Genomic DNA, 24,975 nt, shown 5'->3' on the forward strand with positions numbered 1-24,975 from the left:
AAACTGCATGTATATAAAAGAGTTTACTCTCCATCAGCCTTGCAAGTGTTTTCCTTAAAGTTAGCACATGAAAGTTGGGAAGGAATACACATAGAAACTAAAGTGAATAGCAAGTTCTCCAATTTTATGTCTGAGTTTAAATTAAAATTTAAAGAAACATTCCCCGAAGCAGTAATTCCCGTTGGAACATCCACCAACAGTAAACGGTTCACTAAAGGAATTAGAAAAAGAGCTCAAACTTGTAAATACCTAACCTTCATTAAAAAGGACAATAGTGATCCAGGTTTTTTTGCACTGCTACAAAAACTACAAAAGGATCTACATGAAGGCACTCAACACTGCAAAAAAAATTAGCCAACGATAGATTCATGAATTTAGCCAATAATAAAAGTAAAGCTACATGGGCTGTAGTGAAAAAAGAAACAGGAACTGTGTAACAGAGAGGTACAAACACACAAATCGGGAACAAGAAAACTTAGAAAGTAACCAGAAAGAATTGGCAAATTATGTGAATACGTATTTTAGCAGCATTGCAACGAACTTATCGACAATTTTTCCAAAAGGTGCTAATCAACCAATACAGAAGCATATAGCAAACTCCATGGTATTGCTTCCAACTACTGAGGAGGAAGTATACAATGTTGTAAGCCAATTAAAGAACAAAACCTCGGCAGGTTTAGATGACATCCCAATGTGTGTGCTGAAAAAATGCATAAACGGTATCAAAGCTTCACTAACAGAAATCATATATGAATCCTTAAAAACTGGTTGCTTCCCTGACTATCTGAAGGATGCCAAAATTTTACCAGTTCACAAGAAAGATGACATAGGAAATATTGAGAACTACAGACCAATAGCCCTATTGTCATGCTTTTCCAAAGTGATAGAAACAATAATGAAAAACAGGCTTTTGAGCTATATAAGTAAATTCAACCTCCTCTGCAATGACCAGCATGGTTTCAGGCCTAATAGAAGTACAGAATCTGCAATAGCCCAATTTACAAAAACAGTTTTAGATGAGAACAGCTATGTAACGGGCCTTTTCCTAGACCTGTCTAAGGCATTTGATACAGTTGACCACCAGAAGCTGTTGCATAAATTAGAGGCACTAGGAGTAAGGGGAGTGGCTCTCAAATGGTTTCGTTCATATCTAGGAAACAGAGTACAGTCACTAGAGATCACACATGTTTCCCGTGGATCAAAGTACATTGAGAAACATATATCTGATCCACAATATATCAATATTGGCGTCCCTCAAGGAAGTGTACCAGGCCCTGTATTATTTCTGGTGTATATAAATGATTTCCCGCAACATATCAGCCATGGAAAGAAGATATTGTTTGCGGATGACAGCAACATAGTACCTCACCAGTAAGACACCAGCACAAATGTTGGAAAATTCTACTGAAGTGTTGAGGGATGTTCAGAAATATTCTCAGGAAAGCAAAGTAACTCGCAACGTAAAGAAAACAAATACAATATGCTTTATAATTAACAGAAAACATAGTACATTAAATATAAAACTAGATAATATCTCCATAGATGATGTACATACAACAAAATTCTTAGGGTTGCAAATTGACAACCAAATAAAGTGGAATGAACATGCTATGAAACTCTCGAAAAAGATATCTACAACATGTTATACACTTAGAGTCCTTGTATCCACATGCAGTAGTGAATGTGCGAGAACTGTATACTTTAGATATGTTCATTCAGTAATCAGTTATGGTATTATTTTCTGGGGAAACAGTGCTCACAATTTACAAACAGTATTTAAAATGCAAAAGAGAGCAGTAAGAATTATAACAAAAAGTAGTAAGCGGGCCCACTGCAGAGAACTCTTCCAAATATTTAAAATTCTAACTGTTCCTTGTGAATTTATGCTCCAAATCATAGCGTACATCAAGAAAAATATTCAAAATTATAGCACAAATTGCAATTTTCATAACTATAGTACAAGAACTACTCACTGTCTTCACCTAGACAGGAAGAATAAACATAAGACTCAACATAGCTTCTTGTATGAAGGTATAAAACTGTATGACAAACTGCCACAGATAATAAAAGAAGCAGATAACATGTACTGCTTTAGAAAATATCTTAAATTGTTTTTGCAGGAACATTGCTTTTACACTATAAGTGAATTCTTTAGTACAAAATGATTGTAAATAGCTTTTGCTTCACAATATTTTGAAAAGGAGCAAAAATGATTGTAAATAACTTATAAGTCACAAAGTTTAACTACATGTAACAATAAAATGTATAAATATATGAATGTACACAACTGGCAACTTCCATACATTTTAAAATCCATAGATGGCTAAATAAATAAATAGATACAATACACGACAATACCATCTCTTAGATAACGGTAGCTGTAACTTTCTACAAGTTGTCTTGGATTCAAGGTTTCAAGGCGAAGCCATCGTTACAGCTCGAGAGCTACGAAAAAGAAAGAGGAATAACAATATGTAAGGGACAGCCAAATATGTAAAAACTATCGTTATTATTTCAGTGACAACCACGCAGCTTGGATGGCATCTTTGGCACTGATTGAGACAGTGTTTAACGTGTGGATAATATCTATGGAAGTGTTTGTTTTCGTAAAGTGATGAGAGTTAATGTAAATGTTTTGTTTCATAGTTATTAAAGTGACATAGTGTATTTCGCATGAAAAATGGAAGAGATGAAAGAACGAGATAATCAGCTTGAAGATCTGAAGACGTTCATAGACTCTTCATATGAAAGTGTGAATAGTATTTTAGAAGCGTTAGAATGGGACAGGGATCATATACTTACGACGGTATGTTTATGAAGTACCTGAAATATCTAAGCAAACGTAACAGTGCACCCCCTAAGAAAACCACATTAGTAATCTTTATGACGTTAGCATGTTAACATGCCCGAAATGTACTGTACTAGTACATTTGTACTGTTCGCACTTTCACAGCCAAATTGTCCTCTTTAAACCAAACATAGTCCTCCATCTTCGCCATAGATAAGTAAGTCGTAATTCACGATAACCGAAGATTTCATGAATGCTGGAAGGCGAGAGGGTTGTCACTATTTTAGGCTATCCATTTATGTAACTTACAAATGGATGATTCTATGTGAAAGATGCCTTTATACCAACAAATTATAATAGTTCGAAGTAGTTGCAATAATAACTTTTCAAGAGCAGAAGATATCACAATCAAACAACTTATTTTTTAAAAAAATATCATTATTTTGTTTCTACTTGTAGACATATTTCAACTTTATCTTTGTAGAACTACTCGGTAAAGGGCATTTACAGTTTGTCAGTTGATTACCTTGATCATCTGCTCTTTTGTTTCTCTTTTGTTACCATGTGCCACAACGTGTGTTCATAAGTTGCAGAATTTCAGTGAAATTTTGAAGAAAATAGAGTGATTTTTCCATGTCTACTGCAACAAGTGAAAATTTAACAATTGTTTGTCACACTTGCAAGACAAACGTGATTTTATTTATGTTCTGACAAACGGAATGAACTTATCAGTTTGAAAGCTTATGAAAGTAAGGTTGTGCACAAGGTCAATATTTTTCTGTGTCAATTTTTCTTTATAGTGCCTAAGACTTGTGTTGCATGTGTGACACTACTTAACTCCATTATATTAACATTTATGTTTAAGTGTTACACATTATGTGAATTAAGTAATTATTTCTGTATTTGATCTTTTGCTGTGTAAACTATTTGACATTTTAAGAATGTCATGTGCCGAGAAATCGTGTTTAGAGAAAAACTTAAACATGATCCAGTGAAGTATGCAGAACATCGATCAAAAGAGCATGAAAGGTTCAAATTACAAAGGATGAAAGAAAAACAAGCACTTGGAACTCATAGACATGAGATAGAAAAGAGCCACCGTGGTACAACAACCGAGTTAGAAAACTGCTGCGGAAGCAAAGGGAACTTCACAGCAACCATAAACATAGCCAAAGCCTTGCAGACAAACAAAAATTACGCGAAGCGAAATGTAGTGTGAGAAGGGCTATGCGAGAGGCTTTCAATGAATTCGAAAGTAAAGTTCTATGTACTGACTTGGCAGAAAATCCTAAGAAATTTTGGTCTTATGTCAAAGCTGTAGATGGGCCAAAACAAAATGTCCAGACACTCTGTGACCAAAATGGTACTGAAACAGAGGATGACAGACTAAAGGCCGAAATACTAAATGTCTTCTTCCAAAGCTGTTTCACAGAGGAAGACTGCACTATGATTTCTTCTCTAGATTGTCGCACAGTTGACAAAATGGTAGATATCGAAATAGACGACAGAGGGATAGAGAAACAATTAAAATCACGCAATAGAGGAAAGGCTGCTGGTCCTGATGGGATACCAGTTCGATTTTACACAGAGTACGCGAAGGAACTTTCCCCCCTTCTTGCAGCGGTGTACCGTAGGTCTCTAGAAGAGCGAAGCGTTCCAAAGGATTGGAAAAGGGCACAGGTCATTCCCGTTTTCAAGAAGGGACGTCGAACAGATGTGCAGAACTACATACCTATATCTCTAACGTCTATCAGTTGTAGAATTTTGGAACATGTGTTATGTTAGAGTATAATGTCTTTTCTGGAGATTAGAAATCTACTCTGTAGGAATCAGCATGGGTTTCGAAAAAGACGGTTGTGTGAAACCCAGCTCGCGCAATTCGTCCACGAGACTCAGAGGGCCATAGACACGGGTTCACAGGTAGAAGCCATGTTTCTTGACTTCCGCAAGGCGTTTGACACAGTTCCCCACAGTCGTTTAATGAACAAAGTAAGAGCATACGGACTATCAGATCAATTGTGTGATTGGATTGAGGAGTTCCTAGATAACAGAATGCAGCATGTCATTCTCAATGTAGAGAAGTCTTCCGAAGTAAGAGTGATTTCAGGTGTGCCGCAGGGGAGTGTCATAGGACCGTTGCTATTCACAATATACATAAATGACCTGGTGGATGACATCGGAAGTTCACTGAGGCTTTTTGCAGATGATGCTATGGTGTATTGAGAGGTTGTTACAACAATGGAAAATTGTACTGAAATGCAGGAGGATCTGCAGCGAATTAACGCATGGTGCACGCAATGGCAATTGAATCTCAATGTAGACAAGTGTAATGTGCTGCGAATACATAGAAAGATAGGTCCCTTATCATTTAGCTAGAAAATAGCAGGTCAGCAACTGGAACCAGTTAATTCCATAAATTATCTGGGAGTAGGCATTAGGAGTGATTTAAAATGGAATGATCATATAAAGTTGATCGTCGGTAAAGCAGATGCCAGACTGAGATTCATTGGAAGAATCCTAAGGAAATGCAATCCGACAACAAAGGAAGTAGGTTACAGTACGCTTGTTCGCCCACTGCTTGAATACTGCTCAGCAGTGTGGGATCCGCACCAGATAGGGTTGATAGAAGAGATAGAGAAGATCCAACGGAAAGCAGCGCGCTTCGTTACAGGATCATTTAGTAATCGCAAAAGCGTTACAGAGATGATAGATAAACTCCAGTGGAAGACTCTGCAGGAGAGACGCTCAGTAGCTCGGTACGGGCTTTTGTTAAAGTTTCGAGAACATACCTTCACCGAAGAGTCAAGCAGTACATTGCTCCCTCCTATGTATATCTCACGAAGAGACCATGAGGATAAAATCAGAGAGATTAGAGCCCACACAGAAGCATACCGACAATCCTTCTTTCCACGTACAATACGAGACTGGAATAGAAGGGAGAACCGATATAGGTACTCACGGTACCCTCCGCCACACACCGTCAGGTGGCTTGCGGAGTATGGATGTAGATGTAGAAACCTCAAGTGTGAGCAGGACAGGATAAGACAGCAGAAAAGGTAAAAACATGAGGTAAGACAGACACAAGGAAACATGAAACAGTGGTAGCATTATTATTTGTTGACGAGGTACCAAAACTTATGAGAAAGCTGAATCTAGTGTGTAAATTCAAAAAGGAATGTAAAGTCTGAATGAAGAAAAAGGGCTAATGTGACATTAGCTGCATGGAACAAGTTAAAAAGAATGAAGTTCCCCGAACTGAGAAGGAAGAAGTCTCACAGAAACACAGAAAGATGATGACTATTGCTGAAGCCACTGAAGAGTTGCTCCACGACACACGTGAATTTAGATACCATGCAAACATGAATTTTTGGTGGATAGTATGGGATAAGAGTTAAGAGTATTTCCATACAGGGTACAAGGATTAGTAGTCATCCTTATGTTTGACCATGAAGATTTTGAGGGCCTGTCAGACAGGTAAAAACGACACAATGGGAGCTCTATCCACAATATTTCAGTGATGAAGAAACAATACATAATGAAATACAGTGACCTCAATGGAAAGATGTTGATGGACATCCACAAATTGTAATGGAAGCTGGATCTGTAGCTGGCTGTGTAGAAGAAATACAGATGCAGTTGCCAACATTCAGACTTCATTATAATGTGAAAAGAAATCAGTCACTGGCACTATGAAGAAGTAAAGAGAACATGTGTTAATCCTGATGCATTTTTTCTGGTGGATTTTGCAGGAAACTCCACTGCTGTGGGCAAATTTGAAAATCAAAGTGCTCTCCGCCATTAGCAACAGAATGCTATTTTCACTAATTTTGTTCAGTTAAAATGTGGTATCGTCCACAATTATGCCATTGTTGTTGTTGTTGTGGTTTTCAGTCCTGAGACTGGTTTGATGCAGCTCTCCATGCTACTCTATCCTGTGCAAGCTTCTTCATCTCCCAGTACCTACTGCAACCTACATCTTTCTGAATCTGCTTAGTGTATTCATCTCTTGGTCTTCCTCTACCATTTTTACCCTCCACGCTGCCCTCCAACAATAAATTGATGATCCCTTGATGCCTCAGAACATGTCCCACCAACCGATCCCTTCTTCTGGTCAAGTTGTGCCACGAACTTCTCTTCTCCCCAATCCTATTATTATAAGTGATGATTTACCATGTAGCAAATATTCTGTTGGGGCGTTCCTTAAACCTTTCTTCAAGACCTGGAGGAAAAATGTGCAACCAGTTCCATCCCTTTAAAGTTCATTATGTGATAACATCTGCTAAGGAACGGTGTTGAAAGTATCTGTAACCTCTGAAAAAGAGGAATCATTGACAATTTGGCTGTAGCAAAAAGTAAAAGAAGAAGATGCGAGGGAAAATTTCATATCTAGCAAAGATACCATTAACATTAAGCCATGGGGTTCTGTACTTTTTACATAGAAAGCAAGGTTGTTTTGTAGAAGTGAAGGAATGTGAGGAAGAAACTAACAAAGTTTTACTCAGCTATGTGCATTCCAGTGGGGAGTATTGGATTTGACTAGTAAATAAAGACACGTCTTGTGAAGACGTGTCAGTAATTGTGAAGAAAGTCAAGCTTCTTATTTGATCAGTAACCAAGACCAATTTTTATTTTAGTAACAACTGCTCATTTGTACACCTATTTTCCCCCCATTTTATATTGCATGTTTTGAATTGTTTGAGTGTTTTTTTGTTCATTTCTGTGGTAAATTCCCTTTCATTTCTCCCATTTCGTACAATGTACACACACACGTACACACCATATTTTCAAACTGGAATTTAATTATGGTATGCATGCTTAGAGAAATTTCTATTCTTTTGTACTAAAAGCGAACACAGAATTTGCAATGAAACAGTATTTCACTCAATTTGATGTTGTTGTCTTCATGCCAGAGACTGCTTTGATGCAGCTCACCATTGCTACTCTATCCTGTGGAAGCTACTTCATTTTTAAGTAACTACTGCACCCTACATCCTTCTGAATCTGCTTAATGTATTCATCTCTTGGTCTCATTCTATGATTTTTTCCCTCCACACTGCCCTCCAGTACTAAACTGGTGATTCCTTGATGCCTCAGAACATGTCCTACCAACAGATGCCTTCTTCTAGCCAAGTTGTGCAGCAAATTCCTCTTCTCCCCAATTCTCTTCAGTACCTCCTCATTAGTTACATGATCTATCCATCTAATCTTCAGCATTCTTCTTTAGCACCACATTTCGAATGCTTCTATTCTCTTCTTGTTTAAACTATTTATGGTCCATGTTACACATCCATACATGGCTACACTCCATACAAATACTTTCAGAAATGACTTCCTCACACTTAAATCAATACTCGATGTTAACAAATTTCTCTTCTTCAGAAATGCTTTCCTTGCCATTGCCAGTCTACATTTTATATCCTCTAACCATCATCACTATTTTGCTCCTCAAATAGCAAAACTCATTTACTATTTTAAGCGTCTCATTTTGTAATCTAATTCCCGCAGCAGCACCCGATTTAATTCGACTACATTCCATTATCCTCATTTTGCTTTTGTTGATGTTCATCATATATCTCCTTTCAAGACACTGCCCATTCCATTCAGCTGCTCTTCCAGGTCTTTTGCTGTCTCTGACAGGATTACGATGTCATCAGCGAACCTCAAAGTTTTTATTTCTTCTCCATGGATTCCTACTGCGAATTTTTCTTTTGTTTCCTGCTCAATATACAGATTGAATAATATCGGGGATAGGCCATAACCCTGTCTCACTCCCTTCCCAACCACTGCTTCCCTTTCATGTCCATCAACTCTTATAACTGCCATCTGGTTTCTGTACAATTTGTAAATAGCCTTTTGCTCCCTGTATTTTACCCCTGCCACCTTCAGAATTTGAAAGAGAGTATTCCAATCAACATTGTCAAAAGCTTTCTCCAAGTCTACAAATGCTAGAAACATCAGTTTGCCTTTCCTTATTCCATTTTCTAAAATAAGTCTCGGGGTCATTATTGCCTCACTTGTTCAACATTTCTATGGAATCCAAACTGATCTTCCCCGACGTTGAGTTCTATCAGTTTTTCCATTCATCTGTAAAGAATTTGTGTTAGTATTTTACAGCTGTGGCTTATTAAACTGATAGTTTGGTAATTTTCACATTTGTCAACACCTGCTTTCTTTGGGATTTGAATTTTTAAATTCTTCTTGAAGTCTGAGGATATTTTGCCTACATCCTACATCTTGCTCACCAGATGGAAGAGTTTTGTCATGGTTTGTTCTCCCAGAGCTTTCACTATCTCTAATGGAATGTTGTTTACTCCCAGGACCTTGTTTCGACTGTTTTCAGTGTTTTCTTCACGCAATATCATATCACTCTTCTCATCTTCACCTATGTCCTCTTCCATTTAGCAAACTCATCTACTACTTTAAGTGTCTGATTTCATAATCTAATTCCCTCATCATCTGATTTAATTACACAGCATTCCGTTATCCTCATTTTGCTTTTTTTTATTTTCTTCTTATATCCTCCTTTCAAGACACTGTCCATTCTGTTCAACTGCTCTACCAGGTCCTTTGCTATCTGTGACAGAATCACAGTGCCATTGGTAAACATCAAAGTAGTTAATTCTTCTCCATGGATTTTAATTCCTACTCCACATTTTTCATTTGTTTCCTGTACTGCTTGCTCAGTGTATTGATTGAATAACATCAGGGACAGGCTACAACACAGTCTCACTCCCTTCTCAACCTCTGCTTCCCTTTCCTGCCCCTTGACTCTTGTAACTGCCATCTGGTTTCTGTACAAATTGTAAATAGCCTTTCATTCCCTATATTTTACCCCTGCCACCTTCAGAATTTAAAACAGAGTATTCCAGTCAACATTGTCAAAAGCTTTCTCTAAGTCTACAAATGCTAGAAACATAGGTTTGCCTTTCCTTAATCTAGCTTCTAAGAGAAGTCGCTGGGTCAGTATTGCCTCACCTGTTCCAATATTTCTACGGAATCCAAACTGATCTTCCCCAAGGTCAGCTTCTACTAGTTTTTCCATTCGTCTGTAAAGAATTCGCGTTAGTATTTTGCAGCCGTAACTTATTAAACTGATAGTTCAGTAATTTTCACATCTGTCAGCATCTGCTTTCTTTGGGGATTGGAATTATTATATTCTTCTTGAAGTCTAAGGGTATTTTGACCAGATGGTACAGTTTTGTCAGGGCTGGCTCTCCCGAGTATATCAGTAGTTCTACTGGAAAATGTACTCCCGGGACCTTGTGTTGACTTAGGTCTTCCAGTGGTCTGTCAGATTCTTCGGGCAGTGTCATATCTCCCATTTCATCTTCACCTATGTCCTCTTCTGTTTCCATGATATTGCCCTCAAATACATTGTATAGACACTCTCTTTCTTTCCATCTTTCTGATTTTCTTTCTTTGCTTAGAACTGGGTTTCCATCAAAGCTCTTGATATTCATGCAAGTGGTTCTCCTTTCTGCAAAGGTCTCTTTAATTTTCCTGTATTCAGTATCTAAGTTACCCCTAGTGAGATAAGTCTCTACATCCTTACATTTGTCCTCTAGCCATCCCTGCTTAGCCATTTTGCACTTCCTGCCCATCTCATTTTTGAGACGTTTGTATTCCTTTTTGCCTGCTTCATTTACTGCATTTTTATATTTTCTCCTTTCATCAATTAAATTCAATATTTCTTCTGTTACCCAACTATTTCATTTCTCAAAGCTACCCTTCTTCTTCCACTGTATTTCCTTCCCCTGTTCTTGTCAATCATTCTCTAATCCTCCCTCTAAACTCTCTACAACCTCTTGTTCTTTCAGTTTATCCAGGTCCCATCTCCTTAAATTCCCACATTTTTCGCAGGTTCTTCAATTTTAATCTACAAATTATAACCAATAGATTGTGGTCAGAGTCCACATCTACCCTTGGAAATGCCTTACAATTTAAAACCTGGTTTCTAAATATCTTTCTTACCATTATATAGCCCATCTGAAAACTTCCAGTGTCTCCAGGTCTCATCCAGGTATACAACATTCTTTCATGATTCTTAAACGAAATGTTAGCTATGATTAAGTGATGCTCTGTGCAAAATTCTACCACACGGCTTCCTCTTTCATTCCTTATCCCCTGTCAGTATTCACCTACTACTTTTCCTTCTCTTCCTTTTCCTACAATCACATTCCATTCCCCCATGACTACTAAATTTTCATCTCCCTTAACTATCTGAATAATTGCTTTTATTCCATCATACATCTCTTCAATCTCTTCATCATTTGCGGAGCTAGTTGGCATTTTACTACTACTGTGGTAGGCATGGGCTTCGTTTATATCTTGACTACAATAATGCATTCACTAAGATTTTAGTAGTAGCTTAGCCGCACTCCTATTTTTTTTTATTCATTACTTAACCTACTCTTGCATTACCCTTATTTGATTTTGTATTTATAATCCTGTAGTCTTGTTCCTCCTGCCACCGAACTTCACTAATTCCCACTATATATAGCTTTAACCTATTCATTTCCCTTTCTAGATGTTTAACCTACATGCCAGATTACCGGATCTGACATTCCGTACTCTGATCCATAGAACTCCAATTTTGTTTCGCCTGATAACGATGTCCTCCTGAGTAGTCCCTGCCCAGAGGTCTGAATGGGGGACTCTTTTACCTCTGGAATATTTTACCCAAGAGGACGCCATTATCATTTAACCATACAGGAAAGCTGCATGCCGTTGGGAATAGTTAGGGCTGTACTTTCCCCTTGCTTTCAGCTGTTCGCAGTACCAGCACAGCAAGTCCATTTTTATTCATGTTACAAGGTCAGATCAGTCAATTATCCAGACTGTTGCCCCTGCTGCTACTGAAAGGGCTGCTGCCTCTCCTCAGGAACCACACATTTGTCTGACCTCTCAATAGATACCCCTCTGTTGTGGTTGCACCTACGGTACGGCTGTCTGTATTGCTGAGGCACGCAAGCCTCCCCAACTACGGCTAGTTCCATGGTTGATGGGTGTATGGAAAATTGATGTACCAGTTGTGATAACATTTCTACTTTCTGGAAAAGAAGTGGTTCCATTCATTACAATGCAAGAAAAATTTCAATTTTGTTTACATTATCTGTGTTTGTCTTAACTTGTTCAAAGTTTTTGTGCGAATTACTTAAGATACGGGCTACTAAAATGTAAGCAATTAAAAATTTTAGCAGGCAAGTTGTGCTATCCTTGATACTTTTTGCAAATGTATTTTTGTCAAAATGTCACACATCTAACCATGAAATTACCTTTTGATGGCCCAGTCCTTTTACTCAAGTGATAAAATTCTTAGGAGAACCATTCGATAAATATTTCACCATATAGTATTTGAGTACTGTTGCTCTATAGTATTGTAATGATATTTGCGTACTTAAGTATCATAAACTGTTTATTTTCATTACGCCTAGTTACAGTAGCTAAGAATGCCTGTGTGCACTTATAGAGTGGGGAAAGTTCTGGCAGAATGTATAAAATTTAGTACTAAAGGAGTTCACTCACCGTATAACAGAAGCTTGGAGTTGTTGAGAGGCACACACAAAAGGGAATGAAAAATTTGCTAACTTTCAGAAGAAATACTTTGACAAGCTGACATACAAATATATATGCACATGTTCCCATTATGTAACAGACACTATATGTCTTCTGAATTTACCGTGTTTTAGTTTTAATGAAAAAGTTGCCATAAAATTGACAAAGCACATTAAATGTGACACAATGGGGATCAGTGTGTTATCACAACACACATTTGCATTCTTTAGCTTCGCTAGCCCACACTCAGTTATCACTTTCCAACCTGGCATAAACTTCTGGCTAAGGAACAGATCACACTCTTATCACAACCAAAATTTCAGGACTGGTCCACTGTCACACTCCAGCTCATTTCCATTCTTGACATTCCGCATCTTTAAATAATGAAAAGAGTAAACTCACCTAATAGATAAGCAGTCTACAGGAACATGAGAGGATCACAGAGTTGCAAGATAGGAATGCACGTTCATGCTTAGTGACAATTTCAGTCTTGTTCGTGTGCCTGTCCACTGCTCAATATCTCAATAGTACAGTGATTGCTTACCTTATTTCTTTACATTATTTGTATTCCACTTGAAAGCTTTCTAGTATTCTGTTATCATTTAATACGTTTTGCAACCAATATGAGCCATTGGTTTAAAGATGGGGTGTAAATTGAACTAAATGCAGGAATTTACAGTGTGGCACATAGAGGTAAGTTATAACAGGCTAATGCGTTTGGTATATAATTGACATCTGTGATACCCTTTTACCAACTCACAGATCGTCATCTTTTACCTAACCTAGTCTTAAGATTGCACCAAAAATCATTATGTTACTGCAACTAAGGTATTGTATTCACATTTATTTGCTTTGCCAACTTAACAACCAAATTGCTGCCTTTCAACCGAACTTAGGCCAGTCTGTCACTACAGTCAACATTCCAAAAACATCACTTAGACGCAAAAGAGGGCCAGTGTTGTGTTATATTGCCTCTTCATGTGTGTGTGTGTGTGTGTGTGTGTGTGTGTGTGTGTGTGTGTGTGTGTGTGTGGTAGAGGGGTTGTAATAGTTCATTGTGTAATACATGGTGGAGAAAATTTGTGTCACGAAATTTTAACCCTGAATAGCTTATGCTAGTAGGAACCAAAATTACTAATGTCATGTAGGTCGACAACACACAATTTTTAAACTACAAAAACTTGGCACCATGTGCCCTGATTGGCCACGGAATTGCCTGTTTGCCGGATGCTCTGGACAACGTATGACCATGAATGCTTTGCCTGCCGGAGTTTGTGATGTATCCAAGGCGACTTTCACACTTGGTGGTTACGTGCCGGTCTTCCGCCCGGGGGGCCTGCGGGGCGAATCCTGATGGGGTCCCAACACATCCATTGTAGTTTCACGATAAGACATACCGGGAATCAGCCTGTCAACAGCTGTTAGTTTGCACACAGAAAGCCTTTTACAAATTGTGTTGGCCCTGAAAAGGGCCTTTTTTGTACCTAGGACATTGTTTGCTTAAAGCAGGTGTTCTAACTAGCGACACTCTGACATGACACAAGCTTGTTAACGTCGAATTTTGTTTTGCCGAACTCTTTCAAAGATTCCTGGGATTACCCTGATGTGGTTAGTGGCATGTTGAATGCTATCCATTAATTCCTTATTGTTTCTTGGTGGTTTGTGTCTGGATGTGTGAACTAGAACCTTGAAGAATCCCCACAGGAAAAAGTCCGACGGCATGAGGTCTGGTGATCGCGGGGGCCATGTCCTACGAGCACCTCTCCCAATTACCCAGCCGTTGAAGAGTTCATTTAATATTCGCACACAGCATGACTGTTATGTGTGAGTGCCCCATCATGCTGCAACCACATGCGTAGCCAAATGTCCAAGGGAACATCTTCTAGCAGGTTGGGTAGAGTTTCCTGCAAAAAGTGAACCTAATTCGCCCCGGTAAGTTGAGGAGGTAGATGGACCAGCCCAATCAGATGGTCACCCTTAATTTCTGCCCAATTGTTCAAAGAAAATTGTACCTGGTGTCTGTGGACAAATGTGACACGAGGATTTCCCCTTGCCCAGTAATGAACATTTTGAGTGTTGTAAAGGCCGTCCCGGTGGGAGATGCACTCATCGGTAAACAACACAATGGTGGGAAGTCAAGATCTCGTGCAACACATCGCAGAAACCCTAGCCTGTGTTCATAGTCCGCCACAGGAGATAGTCTTGGACAGGGTGAAAACTAAATGGATGCTGGCTGTCATCCCTCAAGACCACCCAGCCTAACTGATAGTGACTCCCGTGTCGTGTCCAAACACTTGAGCACTTCTCGTAGGTGCTTCCTCGAAGCACTCAAGAACAGTTTCAAGTGTAGTGTCCTGTTGTGTTAAAGGTCTTCCAGCTTCACCATATCCTGCTAATGAGCCTGTTTCCCCAAGCAGCCGCCGGTGAATTGCTATGAGCATTTGTGGGTGGGTGTGGCACCTTTCTGGGTACTGTTCCTCACACAACCGTCGAGCTTCATGCGCATTAATGTTGGTTACTCCGTAAACAAAAACAATACCTTGTTCTTCTTCAAACAGATGCTGTGCTGCCATACTTACTGTATGACTAAAACACAGGTGACGTGTGTGCACCGAAGTGAAGCTTAAGTTTGAATGCCTCTGACGTGAGGTGGAGACAAACAGCAAGACCTATTCAACACATGTGCATATAACGTTAGGGCAGTGAGGGGGGGGGGGGGGGGGCACACACATTTGTATGTGTGAACCGACAACCATAGTGCTGCTCATCAACCGATGAACAGCAACAGGGCAACCCTATGGCCAGTCGGAGCATGTGGCGCCTAGTTTCTATAGTTTAAAAATTGTACATTGTCGACCTACACAACATTAGTAATTCTGGTTGCCACTGACATCAGCTATCCAGGGTTAAAATTTCGTGTCACAGTTTTTCTCCACCCTGTAGAATAGGCACACTGGCATACTTATACTAACAAACAAATAAGCACTGAGCAAAGACAGTTATATGCCCTCACATTTGTGTCACCTTATACAAGTAGATAAAACACATTTGGGACTGCAGAGGTGCATAGCAGAAAATAACTTTTCTCTGCCTCCTTAATACTATGCAGAGTTGTGTATTTTAAGAACTATGAAAGTAAATGAGAATAAATCCATTTACGAATGATCCTCTAACTGAGATTAAAACTGTTTTAGTGTAATGTTTAGTGATTCTGCTGTTTGCAGTGACTACAGAAAGCAGCTTTGAAACTGCACCATGTCAGCAGTTTTTATTTTGTTCCTTCTTGTATATGTTACTCTCTAGTTTGGGAAAGGATGAATTGAATACCATCACAAATTGTTTACTGACATTTTCCAGGATGTTTCAAGCAGTATGGTGACTTGCCCAATAAGTAACCAACACAGGGTACCAAATGAAAGACTGTCCAAACATGTTACTCATTGCAAATGGAAAAACGAAGGTTACAGTGATGCAGATGTGCCATTGCCAGAAGTAACTGAGCACAACAGATCTACTATTGTTCTTGGTAAGTATAAGTGTTCTGAATTTTTTAATGTAGATGACAGTATAAAGAAATCAAGTACAAATTCTTTGTCAGCACAAATATGTGGTTATTATTAAAAGGAAGAAACCATTTTTAATGCAGCCATGTTCTGTAAATTAAAAGTGATATACAATTGTAGCTAACAGGGTACTGTACTATTTCCTCTTATTCAAAGGAATTTTTGTTGAAAAATGGCAAAATTCAATAACATTTTACTTTTTTTCCAATTAGTGGAGAGGCGAAAAACAAGTTACATATTTTGAATCAGAAGACCAAATAACTTCCAGTAGTAGTTATCCCTTTGTCTCCTTTTGGAACACATTTCTGATATATATAAATGAACATAAAAGTGATGCATTTACTTTGGGCTTGACTAGTTTTGATGGAGAATTTTTACAAAATGGCCTCTTAGCTGTATTCAGTCAAAGGTAGAAGGCTGTCAGAAGTATGCAAAGATGTCAGGGATGTACGTTTTATGCAAGGGCTGTACCTATATTCCTCACAGAATAAAATAAAATATTAAGTTTCAGAAGTTCTATGAAGATACTCTCCAGCAGAGTAGAAAAATTCAGCAGAAACTTGCTCAATTCAATTTTAAACTCCACCACATTATTCATAAGAATTTAATATGGTCTGATAGATTACTGACTATTTGTGGTTCTGACAAAGCTTATGCCTGTTCCTACTAAGCAACCAGTAGCAAAAAAATAATGTGTACTGCAAATGTTACTGAAGTACTGCACATTATTAAGTCTTAAGTTGTGGATTTCTTTGACTGACAGTACAATCTGTGTGTGGTTCCCAAAACTAAACACTATCTACCTTCCTCCTCTCTCTCTCTCTCTCTCTCTCTCTCTCTCTCTCTCTCTCTCTCTTCCTCCCTCTCCCCCTCCCCCTCTCATCCCATCTGGAAAACTACTAGAGATACAAGATAAGGAATTGTAGAGTGAACTTAATTATCCTCAAGTGAGAAAGTAAATTCCGATCATGGAGGTATTTCTTTTAGGTATCATTTTGATCACAATAACACTTATCTCAGCTGATATTGTGTCTGATTGCTTTATTTCACAATAACTGTTTTTTGTATCAGTAGCTTTATTTGACTGTTCTGGAAATAACTTATTCTGTGCTTGTAAATCATCTAATTTCTTCCACTCAGTGCAGGAATGATTCGAGACGAGGTTGCTCAAATCATTCAATTTTTCTTTTATTTGTATCTGTTTGCATCTGCTTTGGATTCACATCAAGAAATTTCTTGCATTCCAGAGTGATATTCTTGTTTCATTAAGCATTTGTGTGATAAACTGTTGTGCTCCTACAAGAATATCATTTTTCTTAGCAGACCAACTTCACTTTGAAATAATTCACTTGCATTAAGACGAGATGTAAGACCTTAGTTTTGTTTGATAACACAGTTAGGTTTTTATTTCCAATTGCAGACATTTCAGAATTCTTCCGGAATCTTCACTGACTTGTGCTTTCAGAAAGTAGTGTGATATTATTTTGGATTCAATATTGTTCCCATCTTCATTACATTTCTCACAGTGTGCTCAAATGCCCTGTCTTGTGATAAGCGAGACTGTTGACATGGAAATACCAATACCACACATACTACCATCCAGCCACCAAGTATCATATTTGATGTAATGCCACCAAATTATACAGTTTTTCTTGCCCACATGCAAACTACGTATGCCCTGTTGGTATATAACAAAAGATAATAAATCTAAAGGTAACGACACAATACATTGCCAATATGTGTTGATGTAATTGATGTCACACAGTTGTAATATAAACCTTGTTTTAACTTAGTATGGAAAAGTGGACCAACATCAAAGGATTTAATATAATGTTGTGGTCTTCTGTACGGAGATGGGTTTGATGCACCACTTCTTGCTAGTCTACCCTATGCAGATCTTTCCAACTCTGCATACTACAGCACCTTGTATGCAAGTGAACCTATTTGTAAGTAATTCTGAGTAATATTTACTTCTTTGGATTAAGTACTTTTCCATCATAAACTGGTCCGCATGATGTGCAGCAATATCTTCATAAATAATTTGAAATTTACCAGTAAATTGAAACCTGCTCTTTATTTTACTGAGAGTTTAACCAACCCAAGTGTTTCAATTAATGTCCTTGCGTATTGCTGTTCCATATATTTGCAAGACTGTTTCTAATTATGTATAACTAATCTTAATGTGAAATGATGTAAGATCTTTGCATTCAGTGAAAACCATCTAATTATCTATAAGAAGCTCCACAAACTAAAATCCAGGTTGTTCATGATAAATAACTCTCTCTCTCTCTCTCTCTCTCTCTCTCTCTCTCTCTCTCTCTCTCTCTCTCTCTATATATATATATATATATATATATATATATATATATATATATCCCCCAGCTACCAGCTATTATCAGGCTATGGACAATCTCTTTTCGTCTAACAACAACGCCACACATGGTAATGGCTAAGCTCTGCAGAATTATTATGAGGGTTGCCCAGAATGCAGTGCACTGCTTTTGTTTCCTCAGCTGAAAACAATGCTATGAATGTGAAACGGTACAAATATATTATTTGAAGTCTCTGAGTGATGAGCGCAAAGTTTCCGTCACTTCCGGCATATTGTGTTGCTGCAGGACAGTTTCAAAATGCTGTCTGTAGGTGATGTATGTTACAAGCAAAGTGCTGTCGTTGAATTTCTCACTGCATAGAAAGAAACTGTGGGGAATATTCACAAACGCTTGTGCAAAGTCTGTGGAGCATCTGCTGTCGACAAAAGTACAGTTAGTCTCTGGGCACTGGGGGTGAGGTCATCAGAAAGCGATTTGGTGGAGCTCCACAATTTGCAGAGGTTGGGGAGACCATCTACAACTGTCATGCCCAACATGTTGCAGCGAGCTGATGATGTCACTCGCGAGGACAGCCACATTATGACTTGGCTGTTGGCACTGCATCTGACAATCAGCAAAGGAAGTGTGGATGCAGTTATCCACACTCTTGGATATTCAAATGTGTTTGCCGGATGGGTCCGGTGGTGTCTAATGTTGGATAACAAATCACACACACACACAAAAAATCATTTATCTTGATTTTTTGCAACATGTTGAAACTGAGGGGGAGGCCTTCTTGTCCTTGACTGTGACAGGTGATGAAACCTGTGTTCACTATTTTGAGCCTGAAACAAAATGACAGTTGATGGAGTGGCGCCATTCCCACTCCCCATAGAAGACAAAATTCAAAGGAACTGATTCTGATGGTAATGCCATGAACACCATGTTCTGGAGCTGTGAAAATGTGATTCTAACTGATGTGATGCCAAGAGGCAGTACCATGAATTCAGAAGCATATGTCAACACATTAATAAAACCAAAGATGCACTTTCTGCGACTTCGACACCGCAGCAACTCAGGAGATGTTTTGCTGCAACACAGTAATGCTCAGCTCCACACAAGTCTGAGGACTGCTGAGCACATCGTAGAACAGGGTTGGACAGTGTTACCACATCCACCCTACAGCTCTGACCTAGCCCCTTGGACTTAGACTTGTTTGGGCCGTCAAAGGATGCCAGTAGTGGAAAAAGTACTGGTTCCGCCATCAGGACAAGGATTGATACCGACAGGGCATACATGCTTTTGTTTCACATTGGAGGAAGGCCACAGAACGGGATGGAGATTACGTGGAAAAATAGGGTGTGTAATAAAACACCATTCTTTTGTGTGTGTAATTCTCATTGAAGGGAAAAAAAAGTGGTGCATTACTTTCTGAGCAACCCTCATACGATGAACTGATGCAAGCTTATAGCAAAACATTGCTAGCACACCAGTGTTACCTTCAGAATTAACAAGGACAAACACAAGAATCCCAGTGCTGGCAATTATTTATTTTGTGTTCTCGTTTTGGTACTCTTCATATGTAATACAGTATAAATTTATTAAAGGTCAGATGGAATTATTACAATTCAGAGAAAACGATGTATGTGGTAGAACAGTGGTAGATAGACACCTTGCCTGGTTAAGGTATCAGAGTCATAAAACAGAAGAATCACACAGATGAGGAAGAACGAAAAAGATCAGAAAGAATGAGAGATATTGGGCAATTCCGAAAGGAAACCTATTGAAGAATATGACCAGAAAATGACTGAGTGAAGTTGCGCAATGAGTCCGTAAAAGAAGAAGAATTCAGATATATTTTGGTGTGCATGCAAATGAGAATTTTGAGCCACCTGGCAGCAATAACACTACTTGCTACATTGCTGTTTGTGAATGTTAAATCCTAAATGTGACTTTCCCTATTACGCGAACTTCTTTGTGTAAACCTCAGAGGGCCTGAAAATAATGCATCTGATTGAATTTGCGTTGTAAATTTGGTTTTGCTGATAGAAAATTTTAACTTGGGAGATAACTTTACTGCTATGAGCTAGGCTGGTTGTAAACTTTCATTAAAACAACAGGGCCTGTAGTTGTCAACTTACCATTTAATTAACATACTTTGCAGATATTGAAGCTTAAGTTCATTTTGTATATTACTTTATTTTTTTCTCAATGTTAATTCTTTGGTGTTTTTTCTGCTATGATAACAGGAGATTATTTCAAACAAAATGCGCAACCTCTTGCAAATATTGCTTGCACATGTGGCATAGTATACTGAATTCCAAAGTTGAAACCAGATTTCTTTTCACTTTGTCTCAGTGATTCCCTAAAAGAGATGAATGAAAATATTTTCGATTTTAAGGCACTACTTCCTCCATGACAAAGAAAAATTATATCTGAACTGTTTCAGACACTATCTGGATACTCTGTTCATTACCCAAGACACTAGCCACTGAACTTAGTCAAGAAAAAGCACTATACTTTACTACAATACTTCTCTCTGAATGTGGGTCTGTTCTGTTCAATATATTAAAGGCAGTTGCTTTGCAGAGGAACTACACTACACTACACTACAATAATCCCATACACTGTGGCATGTGTATAGTTTTAGTGGTCAGCTTCACTCTGTTTTAGTGCTCAGCTTTTTATTACTTTTTCACAGTAGGATTGTTCTTTGGAATCCACAGCTTGGTATAATTGACGTGTATTCCACAATGTGTCACACCCATCACTTTTGTTGCTCTGGGTGGAGTCAGAGATGGCATCTTATGCATCTCTCTCTTTTTGGTATCATCACGTATGAAATAGAAAAAAAAGAAAAAAAAAGAATTACATATTTATGTAAACAGTAAAAATTGCTTGTTTTATGCAGTTTCATTTCTGTGTTCATTTTAGCTAGAGTAAACATGTCACTGAAGTGTCCTTACAAAGCATAAAAAAATGAAAATGGAACATTATGATGTGCAGAAGAAAAAGAGCATCATTTATGTGAAACAGGGATGCTTCCTTAAGTTACCTATGGGTTGTAGTTACCACAACCGACCTGTAGGATATATTTATCGAACTTCCAAATGGGAACCAACATGGAATAACTGAACTGTTGAGAACACATAATGAGCGAAGAATCACAATGGCCCACCCTCCCCCACCTCATGCTGTTCATGAATGGCAGCACAGCAGGTCAAATCACCAGACTGACATACAGTTTTACAGTCGGGGTGCATGGGATAACCAAGAGAGTGCTCCTTCTGTCATACGTAATCACACCCCAGACTATAACTCCAGGTGTAGATTCAACGTATCCAGCAGATAGACAGATTGGGTGCAGGTCCTCACCTGGCTTCCTCCTAAGCAACACAAAGGTATCACTGGCAGTGAGGTGGAACCAGCTTTCATCAGAAAACACAACAGACTCCCACCCTGCCCTCCAGTGAACTCTCACTGGACTCCACAGAAGTTGCAAATAGCGGTGGTTTGGGGTCAGTGGAATGCACACTACAGGATTTCTGGCTTGTAGCTGTTCTCAAAGTAACTGATTTGTAACAGTTTGTTGCATCACTGTGATGCCAACTGCTGCTTAAATTGCTGTCACAGATTTACTACAGTGCCCCAGAGCCCTATGCCAAACATGAGTCCTCCCTCTCGCTAGTGCCACTTGGCCGTCTGCAGCCTCGTCTCCATACGACCATACATTCTTGTAACCACTGCTGCCAGCAACATGTACAGTGGTCACATTCATACCAAGTCTTTGTGCGCTGTCGCAGAAGGAACATCCAGCTTCCCAGAAACCTATGACATGACCTTGTTAAAATTCCGTGAGGTGTTGATAATGGTGTCTTTGCTACCTTAAAGGCATTCTTGACCAACATCAATTCACCATGTTCAATCTTAAAGGTAATTAACGCTCATGACTGATAAAGTGTGTATTTAAAGCAAAGCCTATTTGCATCCTCATTGTAGTGCTGCTAACGCCTCTTACGTGACTGGTGAGAAATTTGAATAGACATCATCTTTCAGATGTAGAAACATGCCTACCAATTTTCGTTTGTCACACGGCTCCTTCTTGGTGTTGCACTTCTTTTTCTGTTTGTGAATTTTTAGACACATGGTTCAGAGTTCCGTAGTACCTGGTAGATGCAGGTGTCTTTAGACTTGTTTTTTTGGCTCCTTCAGTATTCCTATTGACTTCACTAATCTAACAAAACTTGGCTCATTTTATCCCTGAATTGTTGAGAGTATTTTATATTTTGTGTGATTCTTTTTCTCACCTTTGGAGAGTGTACTGAAAATTTTTTAAATAAGATTACATGTATGTTAACAGTATTTTGGGTTTAGTACTGCGTCATTCTTTCCAGAATCTTTAGATCCAGTGTTTCATCATTCTTGCTGAGGCTTTCCTCTGGAAACTGGCTTCACACTGTGATGCACTGTCAGAATTTCACATATTCAGAAAAAGACACTTCTTACATGTATTGCTGTAAAAGTTCATGATTGACTGGCTATTCAGTGACAATACTGTGATTGAAGAATTTTTAACTTTATTGACAGTGCTTGCAATAACTTATGTTCTCATAAAATTAAATGAATGTTTTACAAAATTTATGCCAGGCCACTGGACACACATTATTATCATCATCATCACCATCATCATCATTATTAGTTCATTTTTCTTAATATTTCAGATCAGCAGCATCAGTTGTATCTTTTGAAACAAGTAACTCCCAAATCAGAAGGTAAGAGATACAAAGTAACATTTATATTTTTTCTCAAAAAAAATGTAACCAGGCTTGTTTATTGATTAGTTGGCTAATCGATAAATTACATAGTCTTTATCTTATTAGAGGGAAATACTGTTACAGTAAAATTCAGTTTTAAGAAATGTATAGATGTTGGTCACTGTATGTCTGCTGTGCAAGAATGTAATTCTTTTTGAATGGTGTGGGTTATTAAAAGATGCTGCAGAGGTGCGAATACCAAATTTATGTTTAGAACTGAAGTATATATTTAAGGTTATTTACTTCATGAAATATTGTAAGAAACTTTCAAACAAAGAGTACCGTTATTGTTGGTGAATGTGAATGGTGAAAATAAAATTAAAGATAAGAAGAAATTACAAAACATTTTCAAATCGTCACAAGTTCTTAAGGTGTGTGTCCACTAGCAAGTAAACTTCTTCAAGTCACTTCCAGAAGCAACTAGGAGCTACTTCTGTAAGTTCTTCGACTTGGAAACATCCCCAGCAAACCAACTTCCGAACGTTTCATCAAGTTCCAGAAGGAGCTTCCACAAGTTATTGGGAACCGTATCTTGCAGCTTGAAACTTGACAGTTGCTAGAAGTTTTTCTCAAACTTTCAGAACTTCTGTGGATTCAATAGCAGTACAGAAATGTCAGGGTTGAAAAGGAAAAAGACATAAAGGTGTGCCATGGAAGCCTTAAAATTTGCAACTGGCCATAATAAGTCAAGGAAGTGTGAAATGGATTTATTGATTACCTTCTTTCACCAGAAGGGCAAGTAGAATACCAGTGCATATGTCTTAAAATTTAACTGAATTTGTAATGTTAGTGTAAAAGTAATAAATAAATTTGCAGAAATCAAAGAGTAATTAGAAGACGATCTCTTGGTGCTATAGCTTGCTGCACATTTGTACCCTGTTCTTGAGTATTTGATTGTACTATGGACAGAAGATGTTCAGAGCTTGCATAAAACATTCTCAGTAAGTTTTTAATCTGAGTGAAGTTCATTCAGTGGTTTCCAAATCTTCACCCAAACATTTCCTTTTACTGACGTCGTTTTTCATCCCATTTTTTCTTCAGTGATAGTAATAATGAGGGAATGCTTATCTGTTTCACAACTCTACTGTAGTGCAAATGCTTCTCTGAGTACTTGCAGCAAGTGCATGCAGAAGTTACTTGCTAGTGGACACAGACCTTTTATGCCACAGCCTACTGCCTATATTTATAATAATAACAATAAAAAAAGGAGAAAGAAGAAATGAGGAGCTGAGTATGAAAGCACCATTGGTACACTGTGAATTCTGAGACAGTATGGACTGTGAGTGGGGCAAATTGTTAAAGTTTGGCATTAGGTGCAGATGAAAGTGTCAGTGATACATATAAACAGGGAGACTGAATAAAAAAGGTTTTCCTAGTGTTATTATTTTCAAATAAAAATAATCATGGAATCCATTACACATTTCTAATCCTAAATATATTAATAACCAGTTAAATGAGAGGAATCATGAGAAACAAAGCAAATTGCAAAAGATTTCAAGCATTTAAATAATGAGGATAGATATAAAGCTGTAAGTGCCATTAGCATAGGTATGAATCATTCATGGCCTAACAATGAAACTACAGTGGTTGAAGCCAGATAGTTGCTACAAGTCACAATTTTAATTACTCAGACCTTTGGAAAAAGAATATATTTGTTGTAGGTTAAACAAGAAAAGGAAGAGGAACTGTCTGTTAGACTGGAACGAAATTACTATTACAAACAAGAGCATTTAGAAACTGAAGCAAAAGCAGAGTTGAGCAGAAAAGGGAAGATAAATGGTACAATAAAGTAAAATAATTAAAAAAATGGGCCTGAGATCAGTGGTTTGTTTTTATTTATTGAAAGAAAAAAAAAAAAGGATGGTGACAGAAAGAGAACAAGAGGAGAGTAGGAAAAGAACACTGGTTTGTATAAACAGGAAAGAGTAGAGGAAGAAATGGCA

General features: G+C 38.2%; 1 protein-coding gene across 2 annotated transcripts in view; it reads left to right on the plus strand.

Moving 5' to 3' along the window:
* The first annotated feature begins 2,388 nt into the window (after positions 1 to 2,388).
* LOC126279056 (U11/U12 small nuclear ribonucleoprotein 48 kDa protein-like) overlaps positions 2,389 to 24,975 on the plus strand; it is a 75,296-nt gene continuing 52,709 nt past the window's right edge. The window contains exons 1-3 of one of the 2 annotated variants that reach the window (XM_049979496.1): positions 2,389 to 2,474; positions 15,701 to 15,869; positions 22,940 to 22,990. In XM_049979496.1, coding sequence (XP_049835453.1) covers positions 15,716 to 15,869; positions 22,940 to 22,990 — 205 coding nt within the window. In that variant the 5' untranslated portion in view covers positions 2,389 to 2,474; positions 15,701 to 15,715. Of the gene's footprint in view, positions 2,475 to 2,513; positions 2,807 to 15,700; positions 15,870 to 22,939; positions 22,991 to 24,975 lie in introns of those variants that run through there. The other variant, XM_049979487.1, reaches the window with a different exon arrangement.

The sequence above is a fragment of the Schistocerca gregaria genome, chromosome 1, assembly GCF_023897955.1.
Source record: "Schistocerca gregaria isolate iqSchGreg1 chromosome 1, iqSchGreg1.2, whole genome shotgun sequence".
Lineage (NCBI taxonomy): Eukaryota > Metazoa > Arthropoda > Insecta > Orthoptera > Acrididae > Schistocerca > Schistocerca gregaria.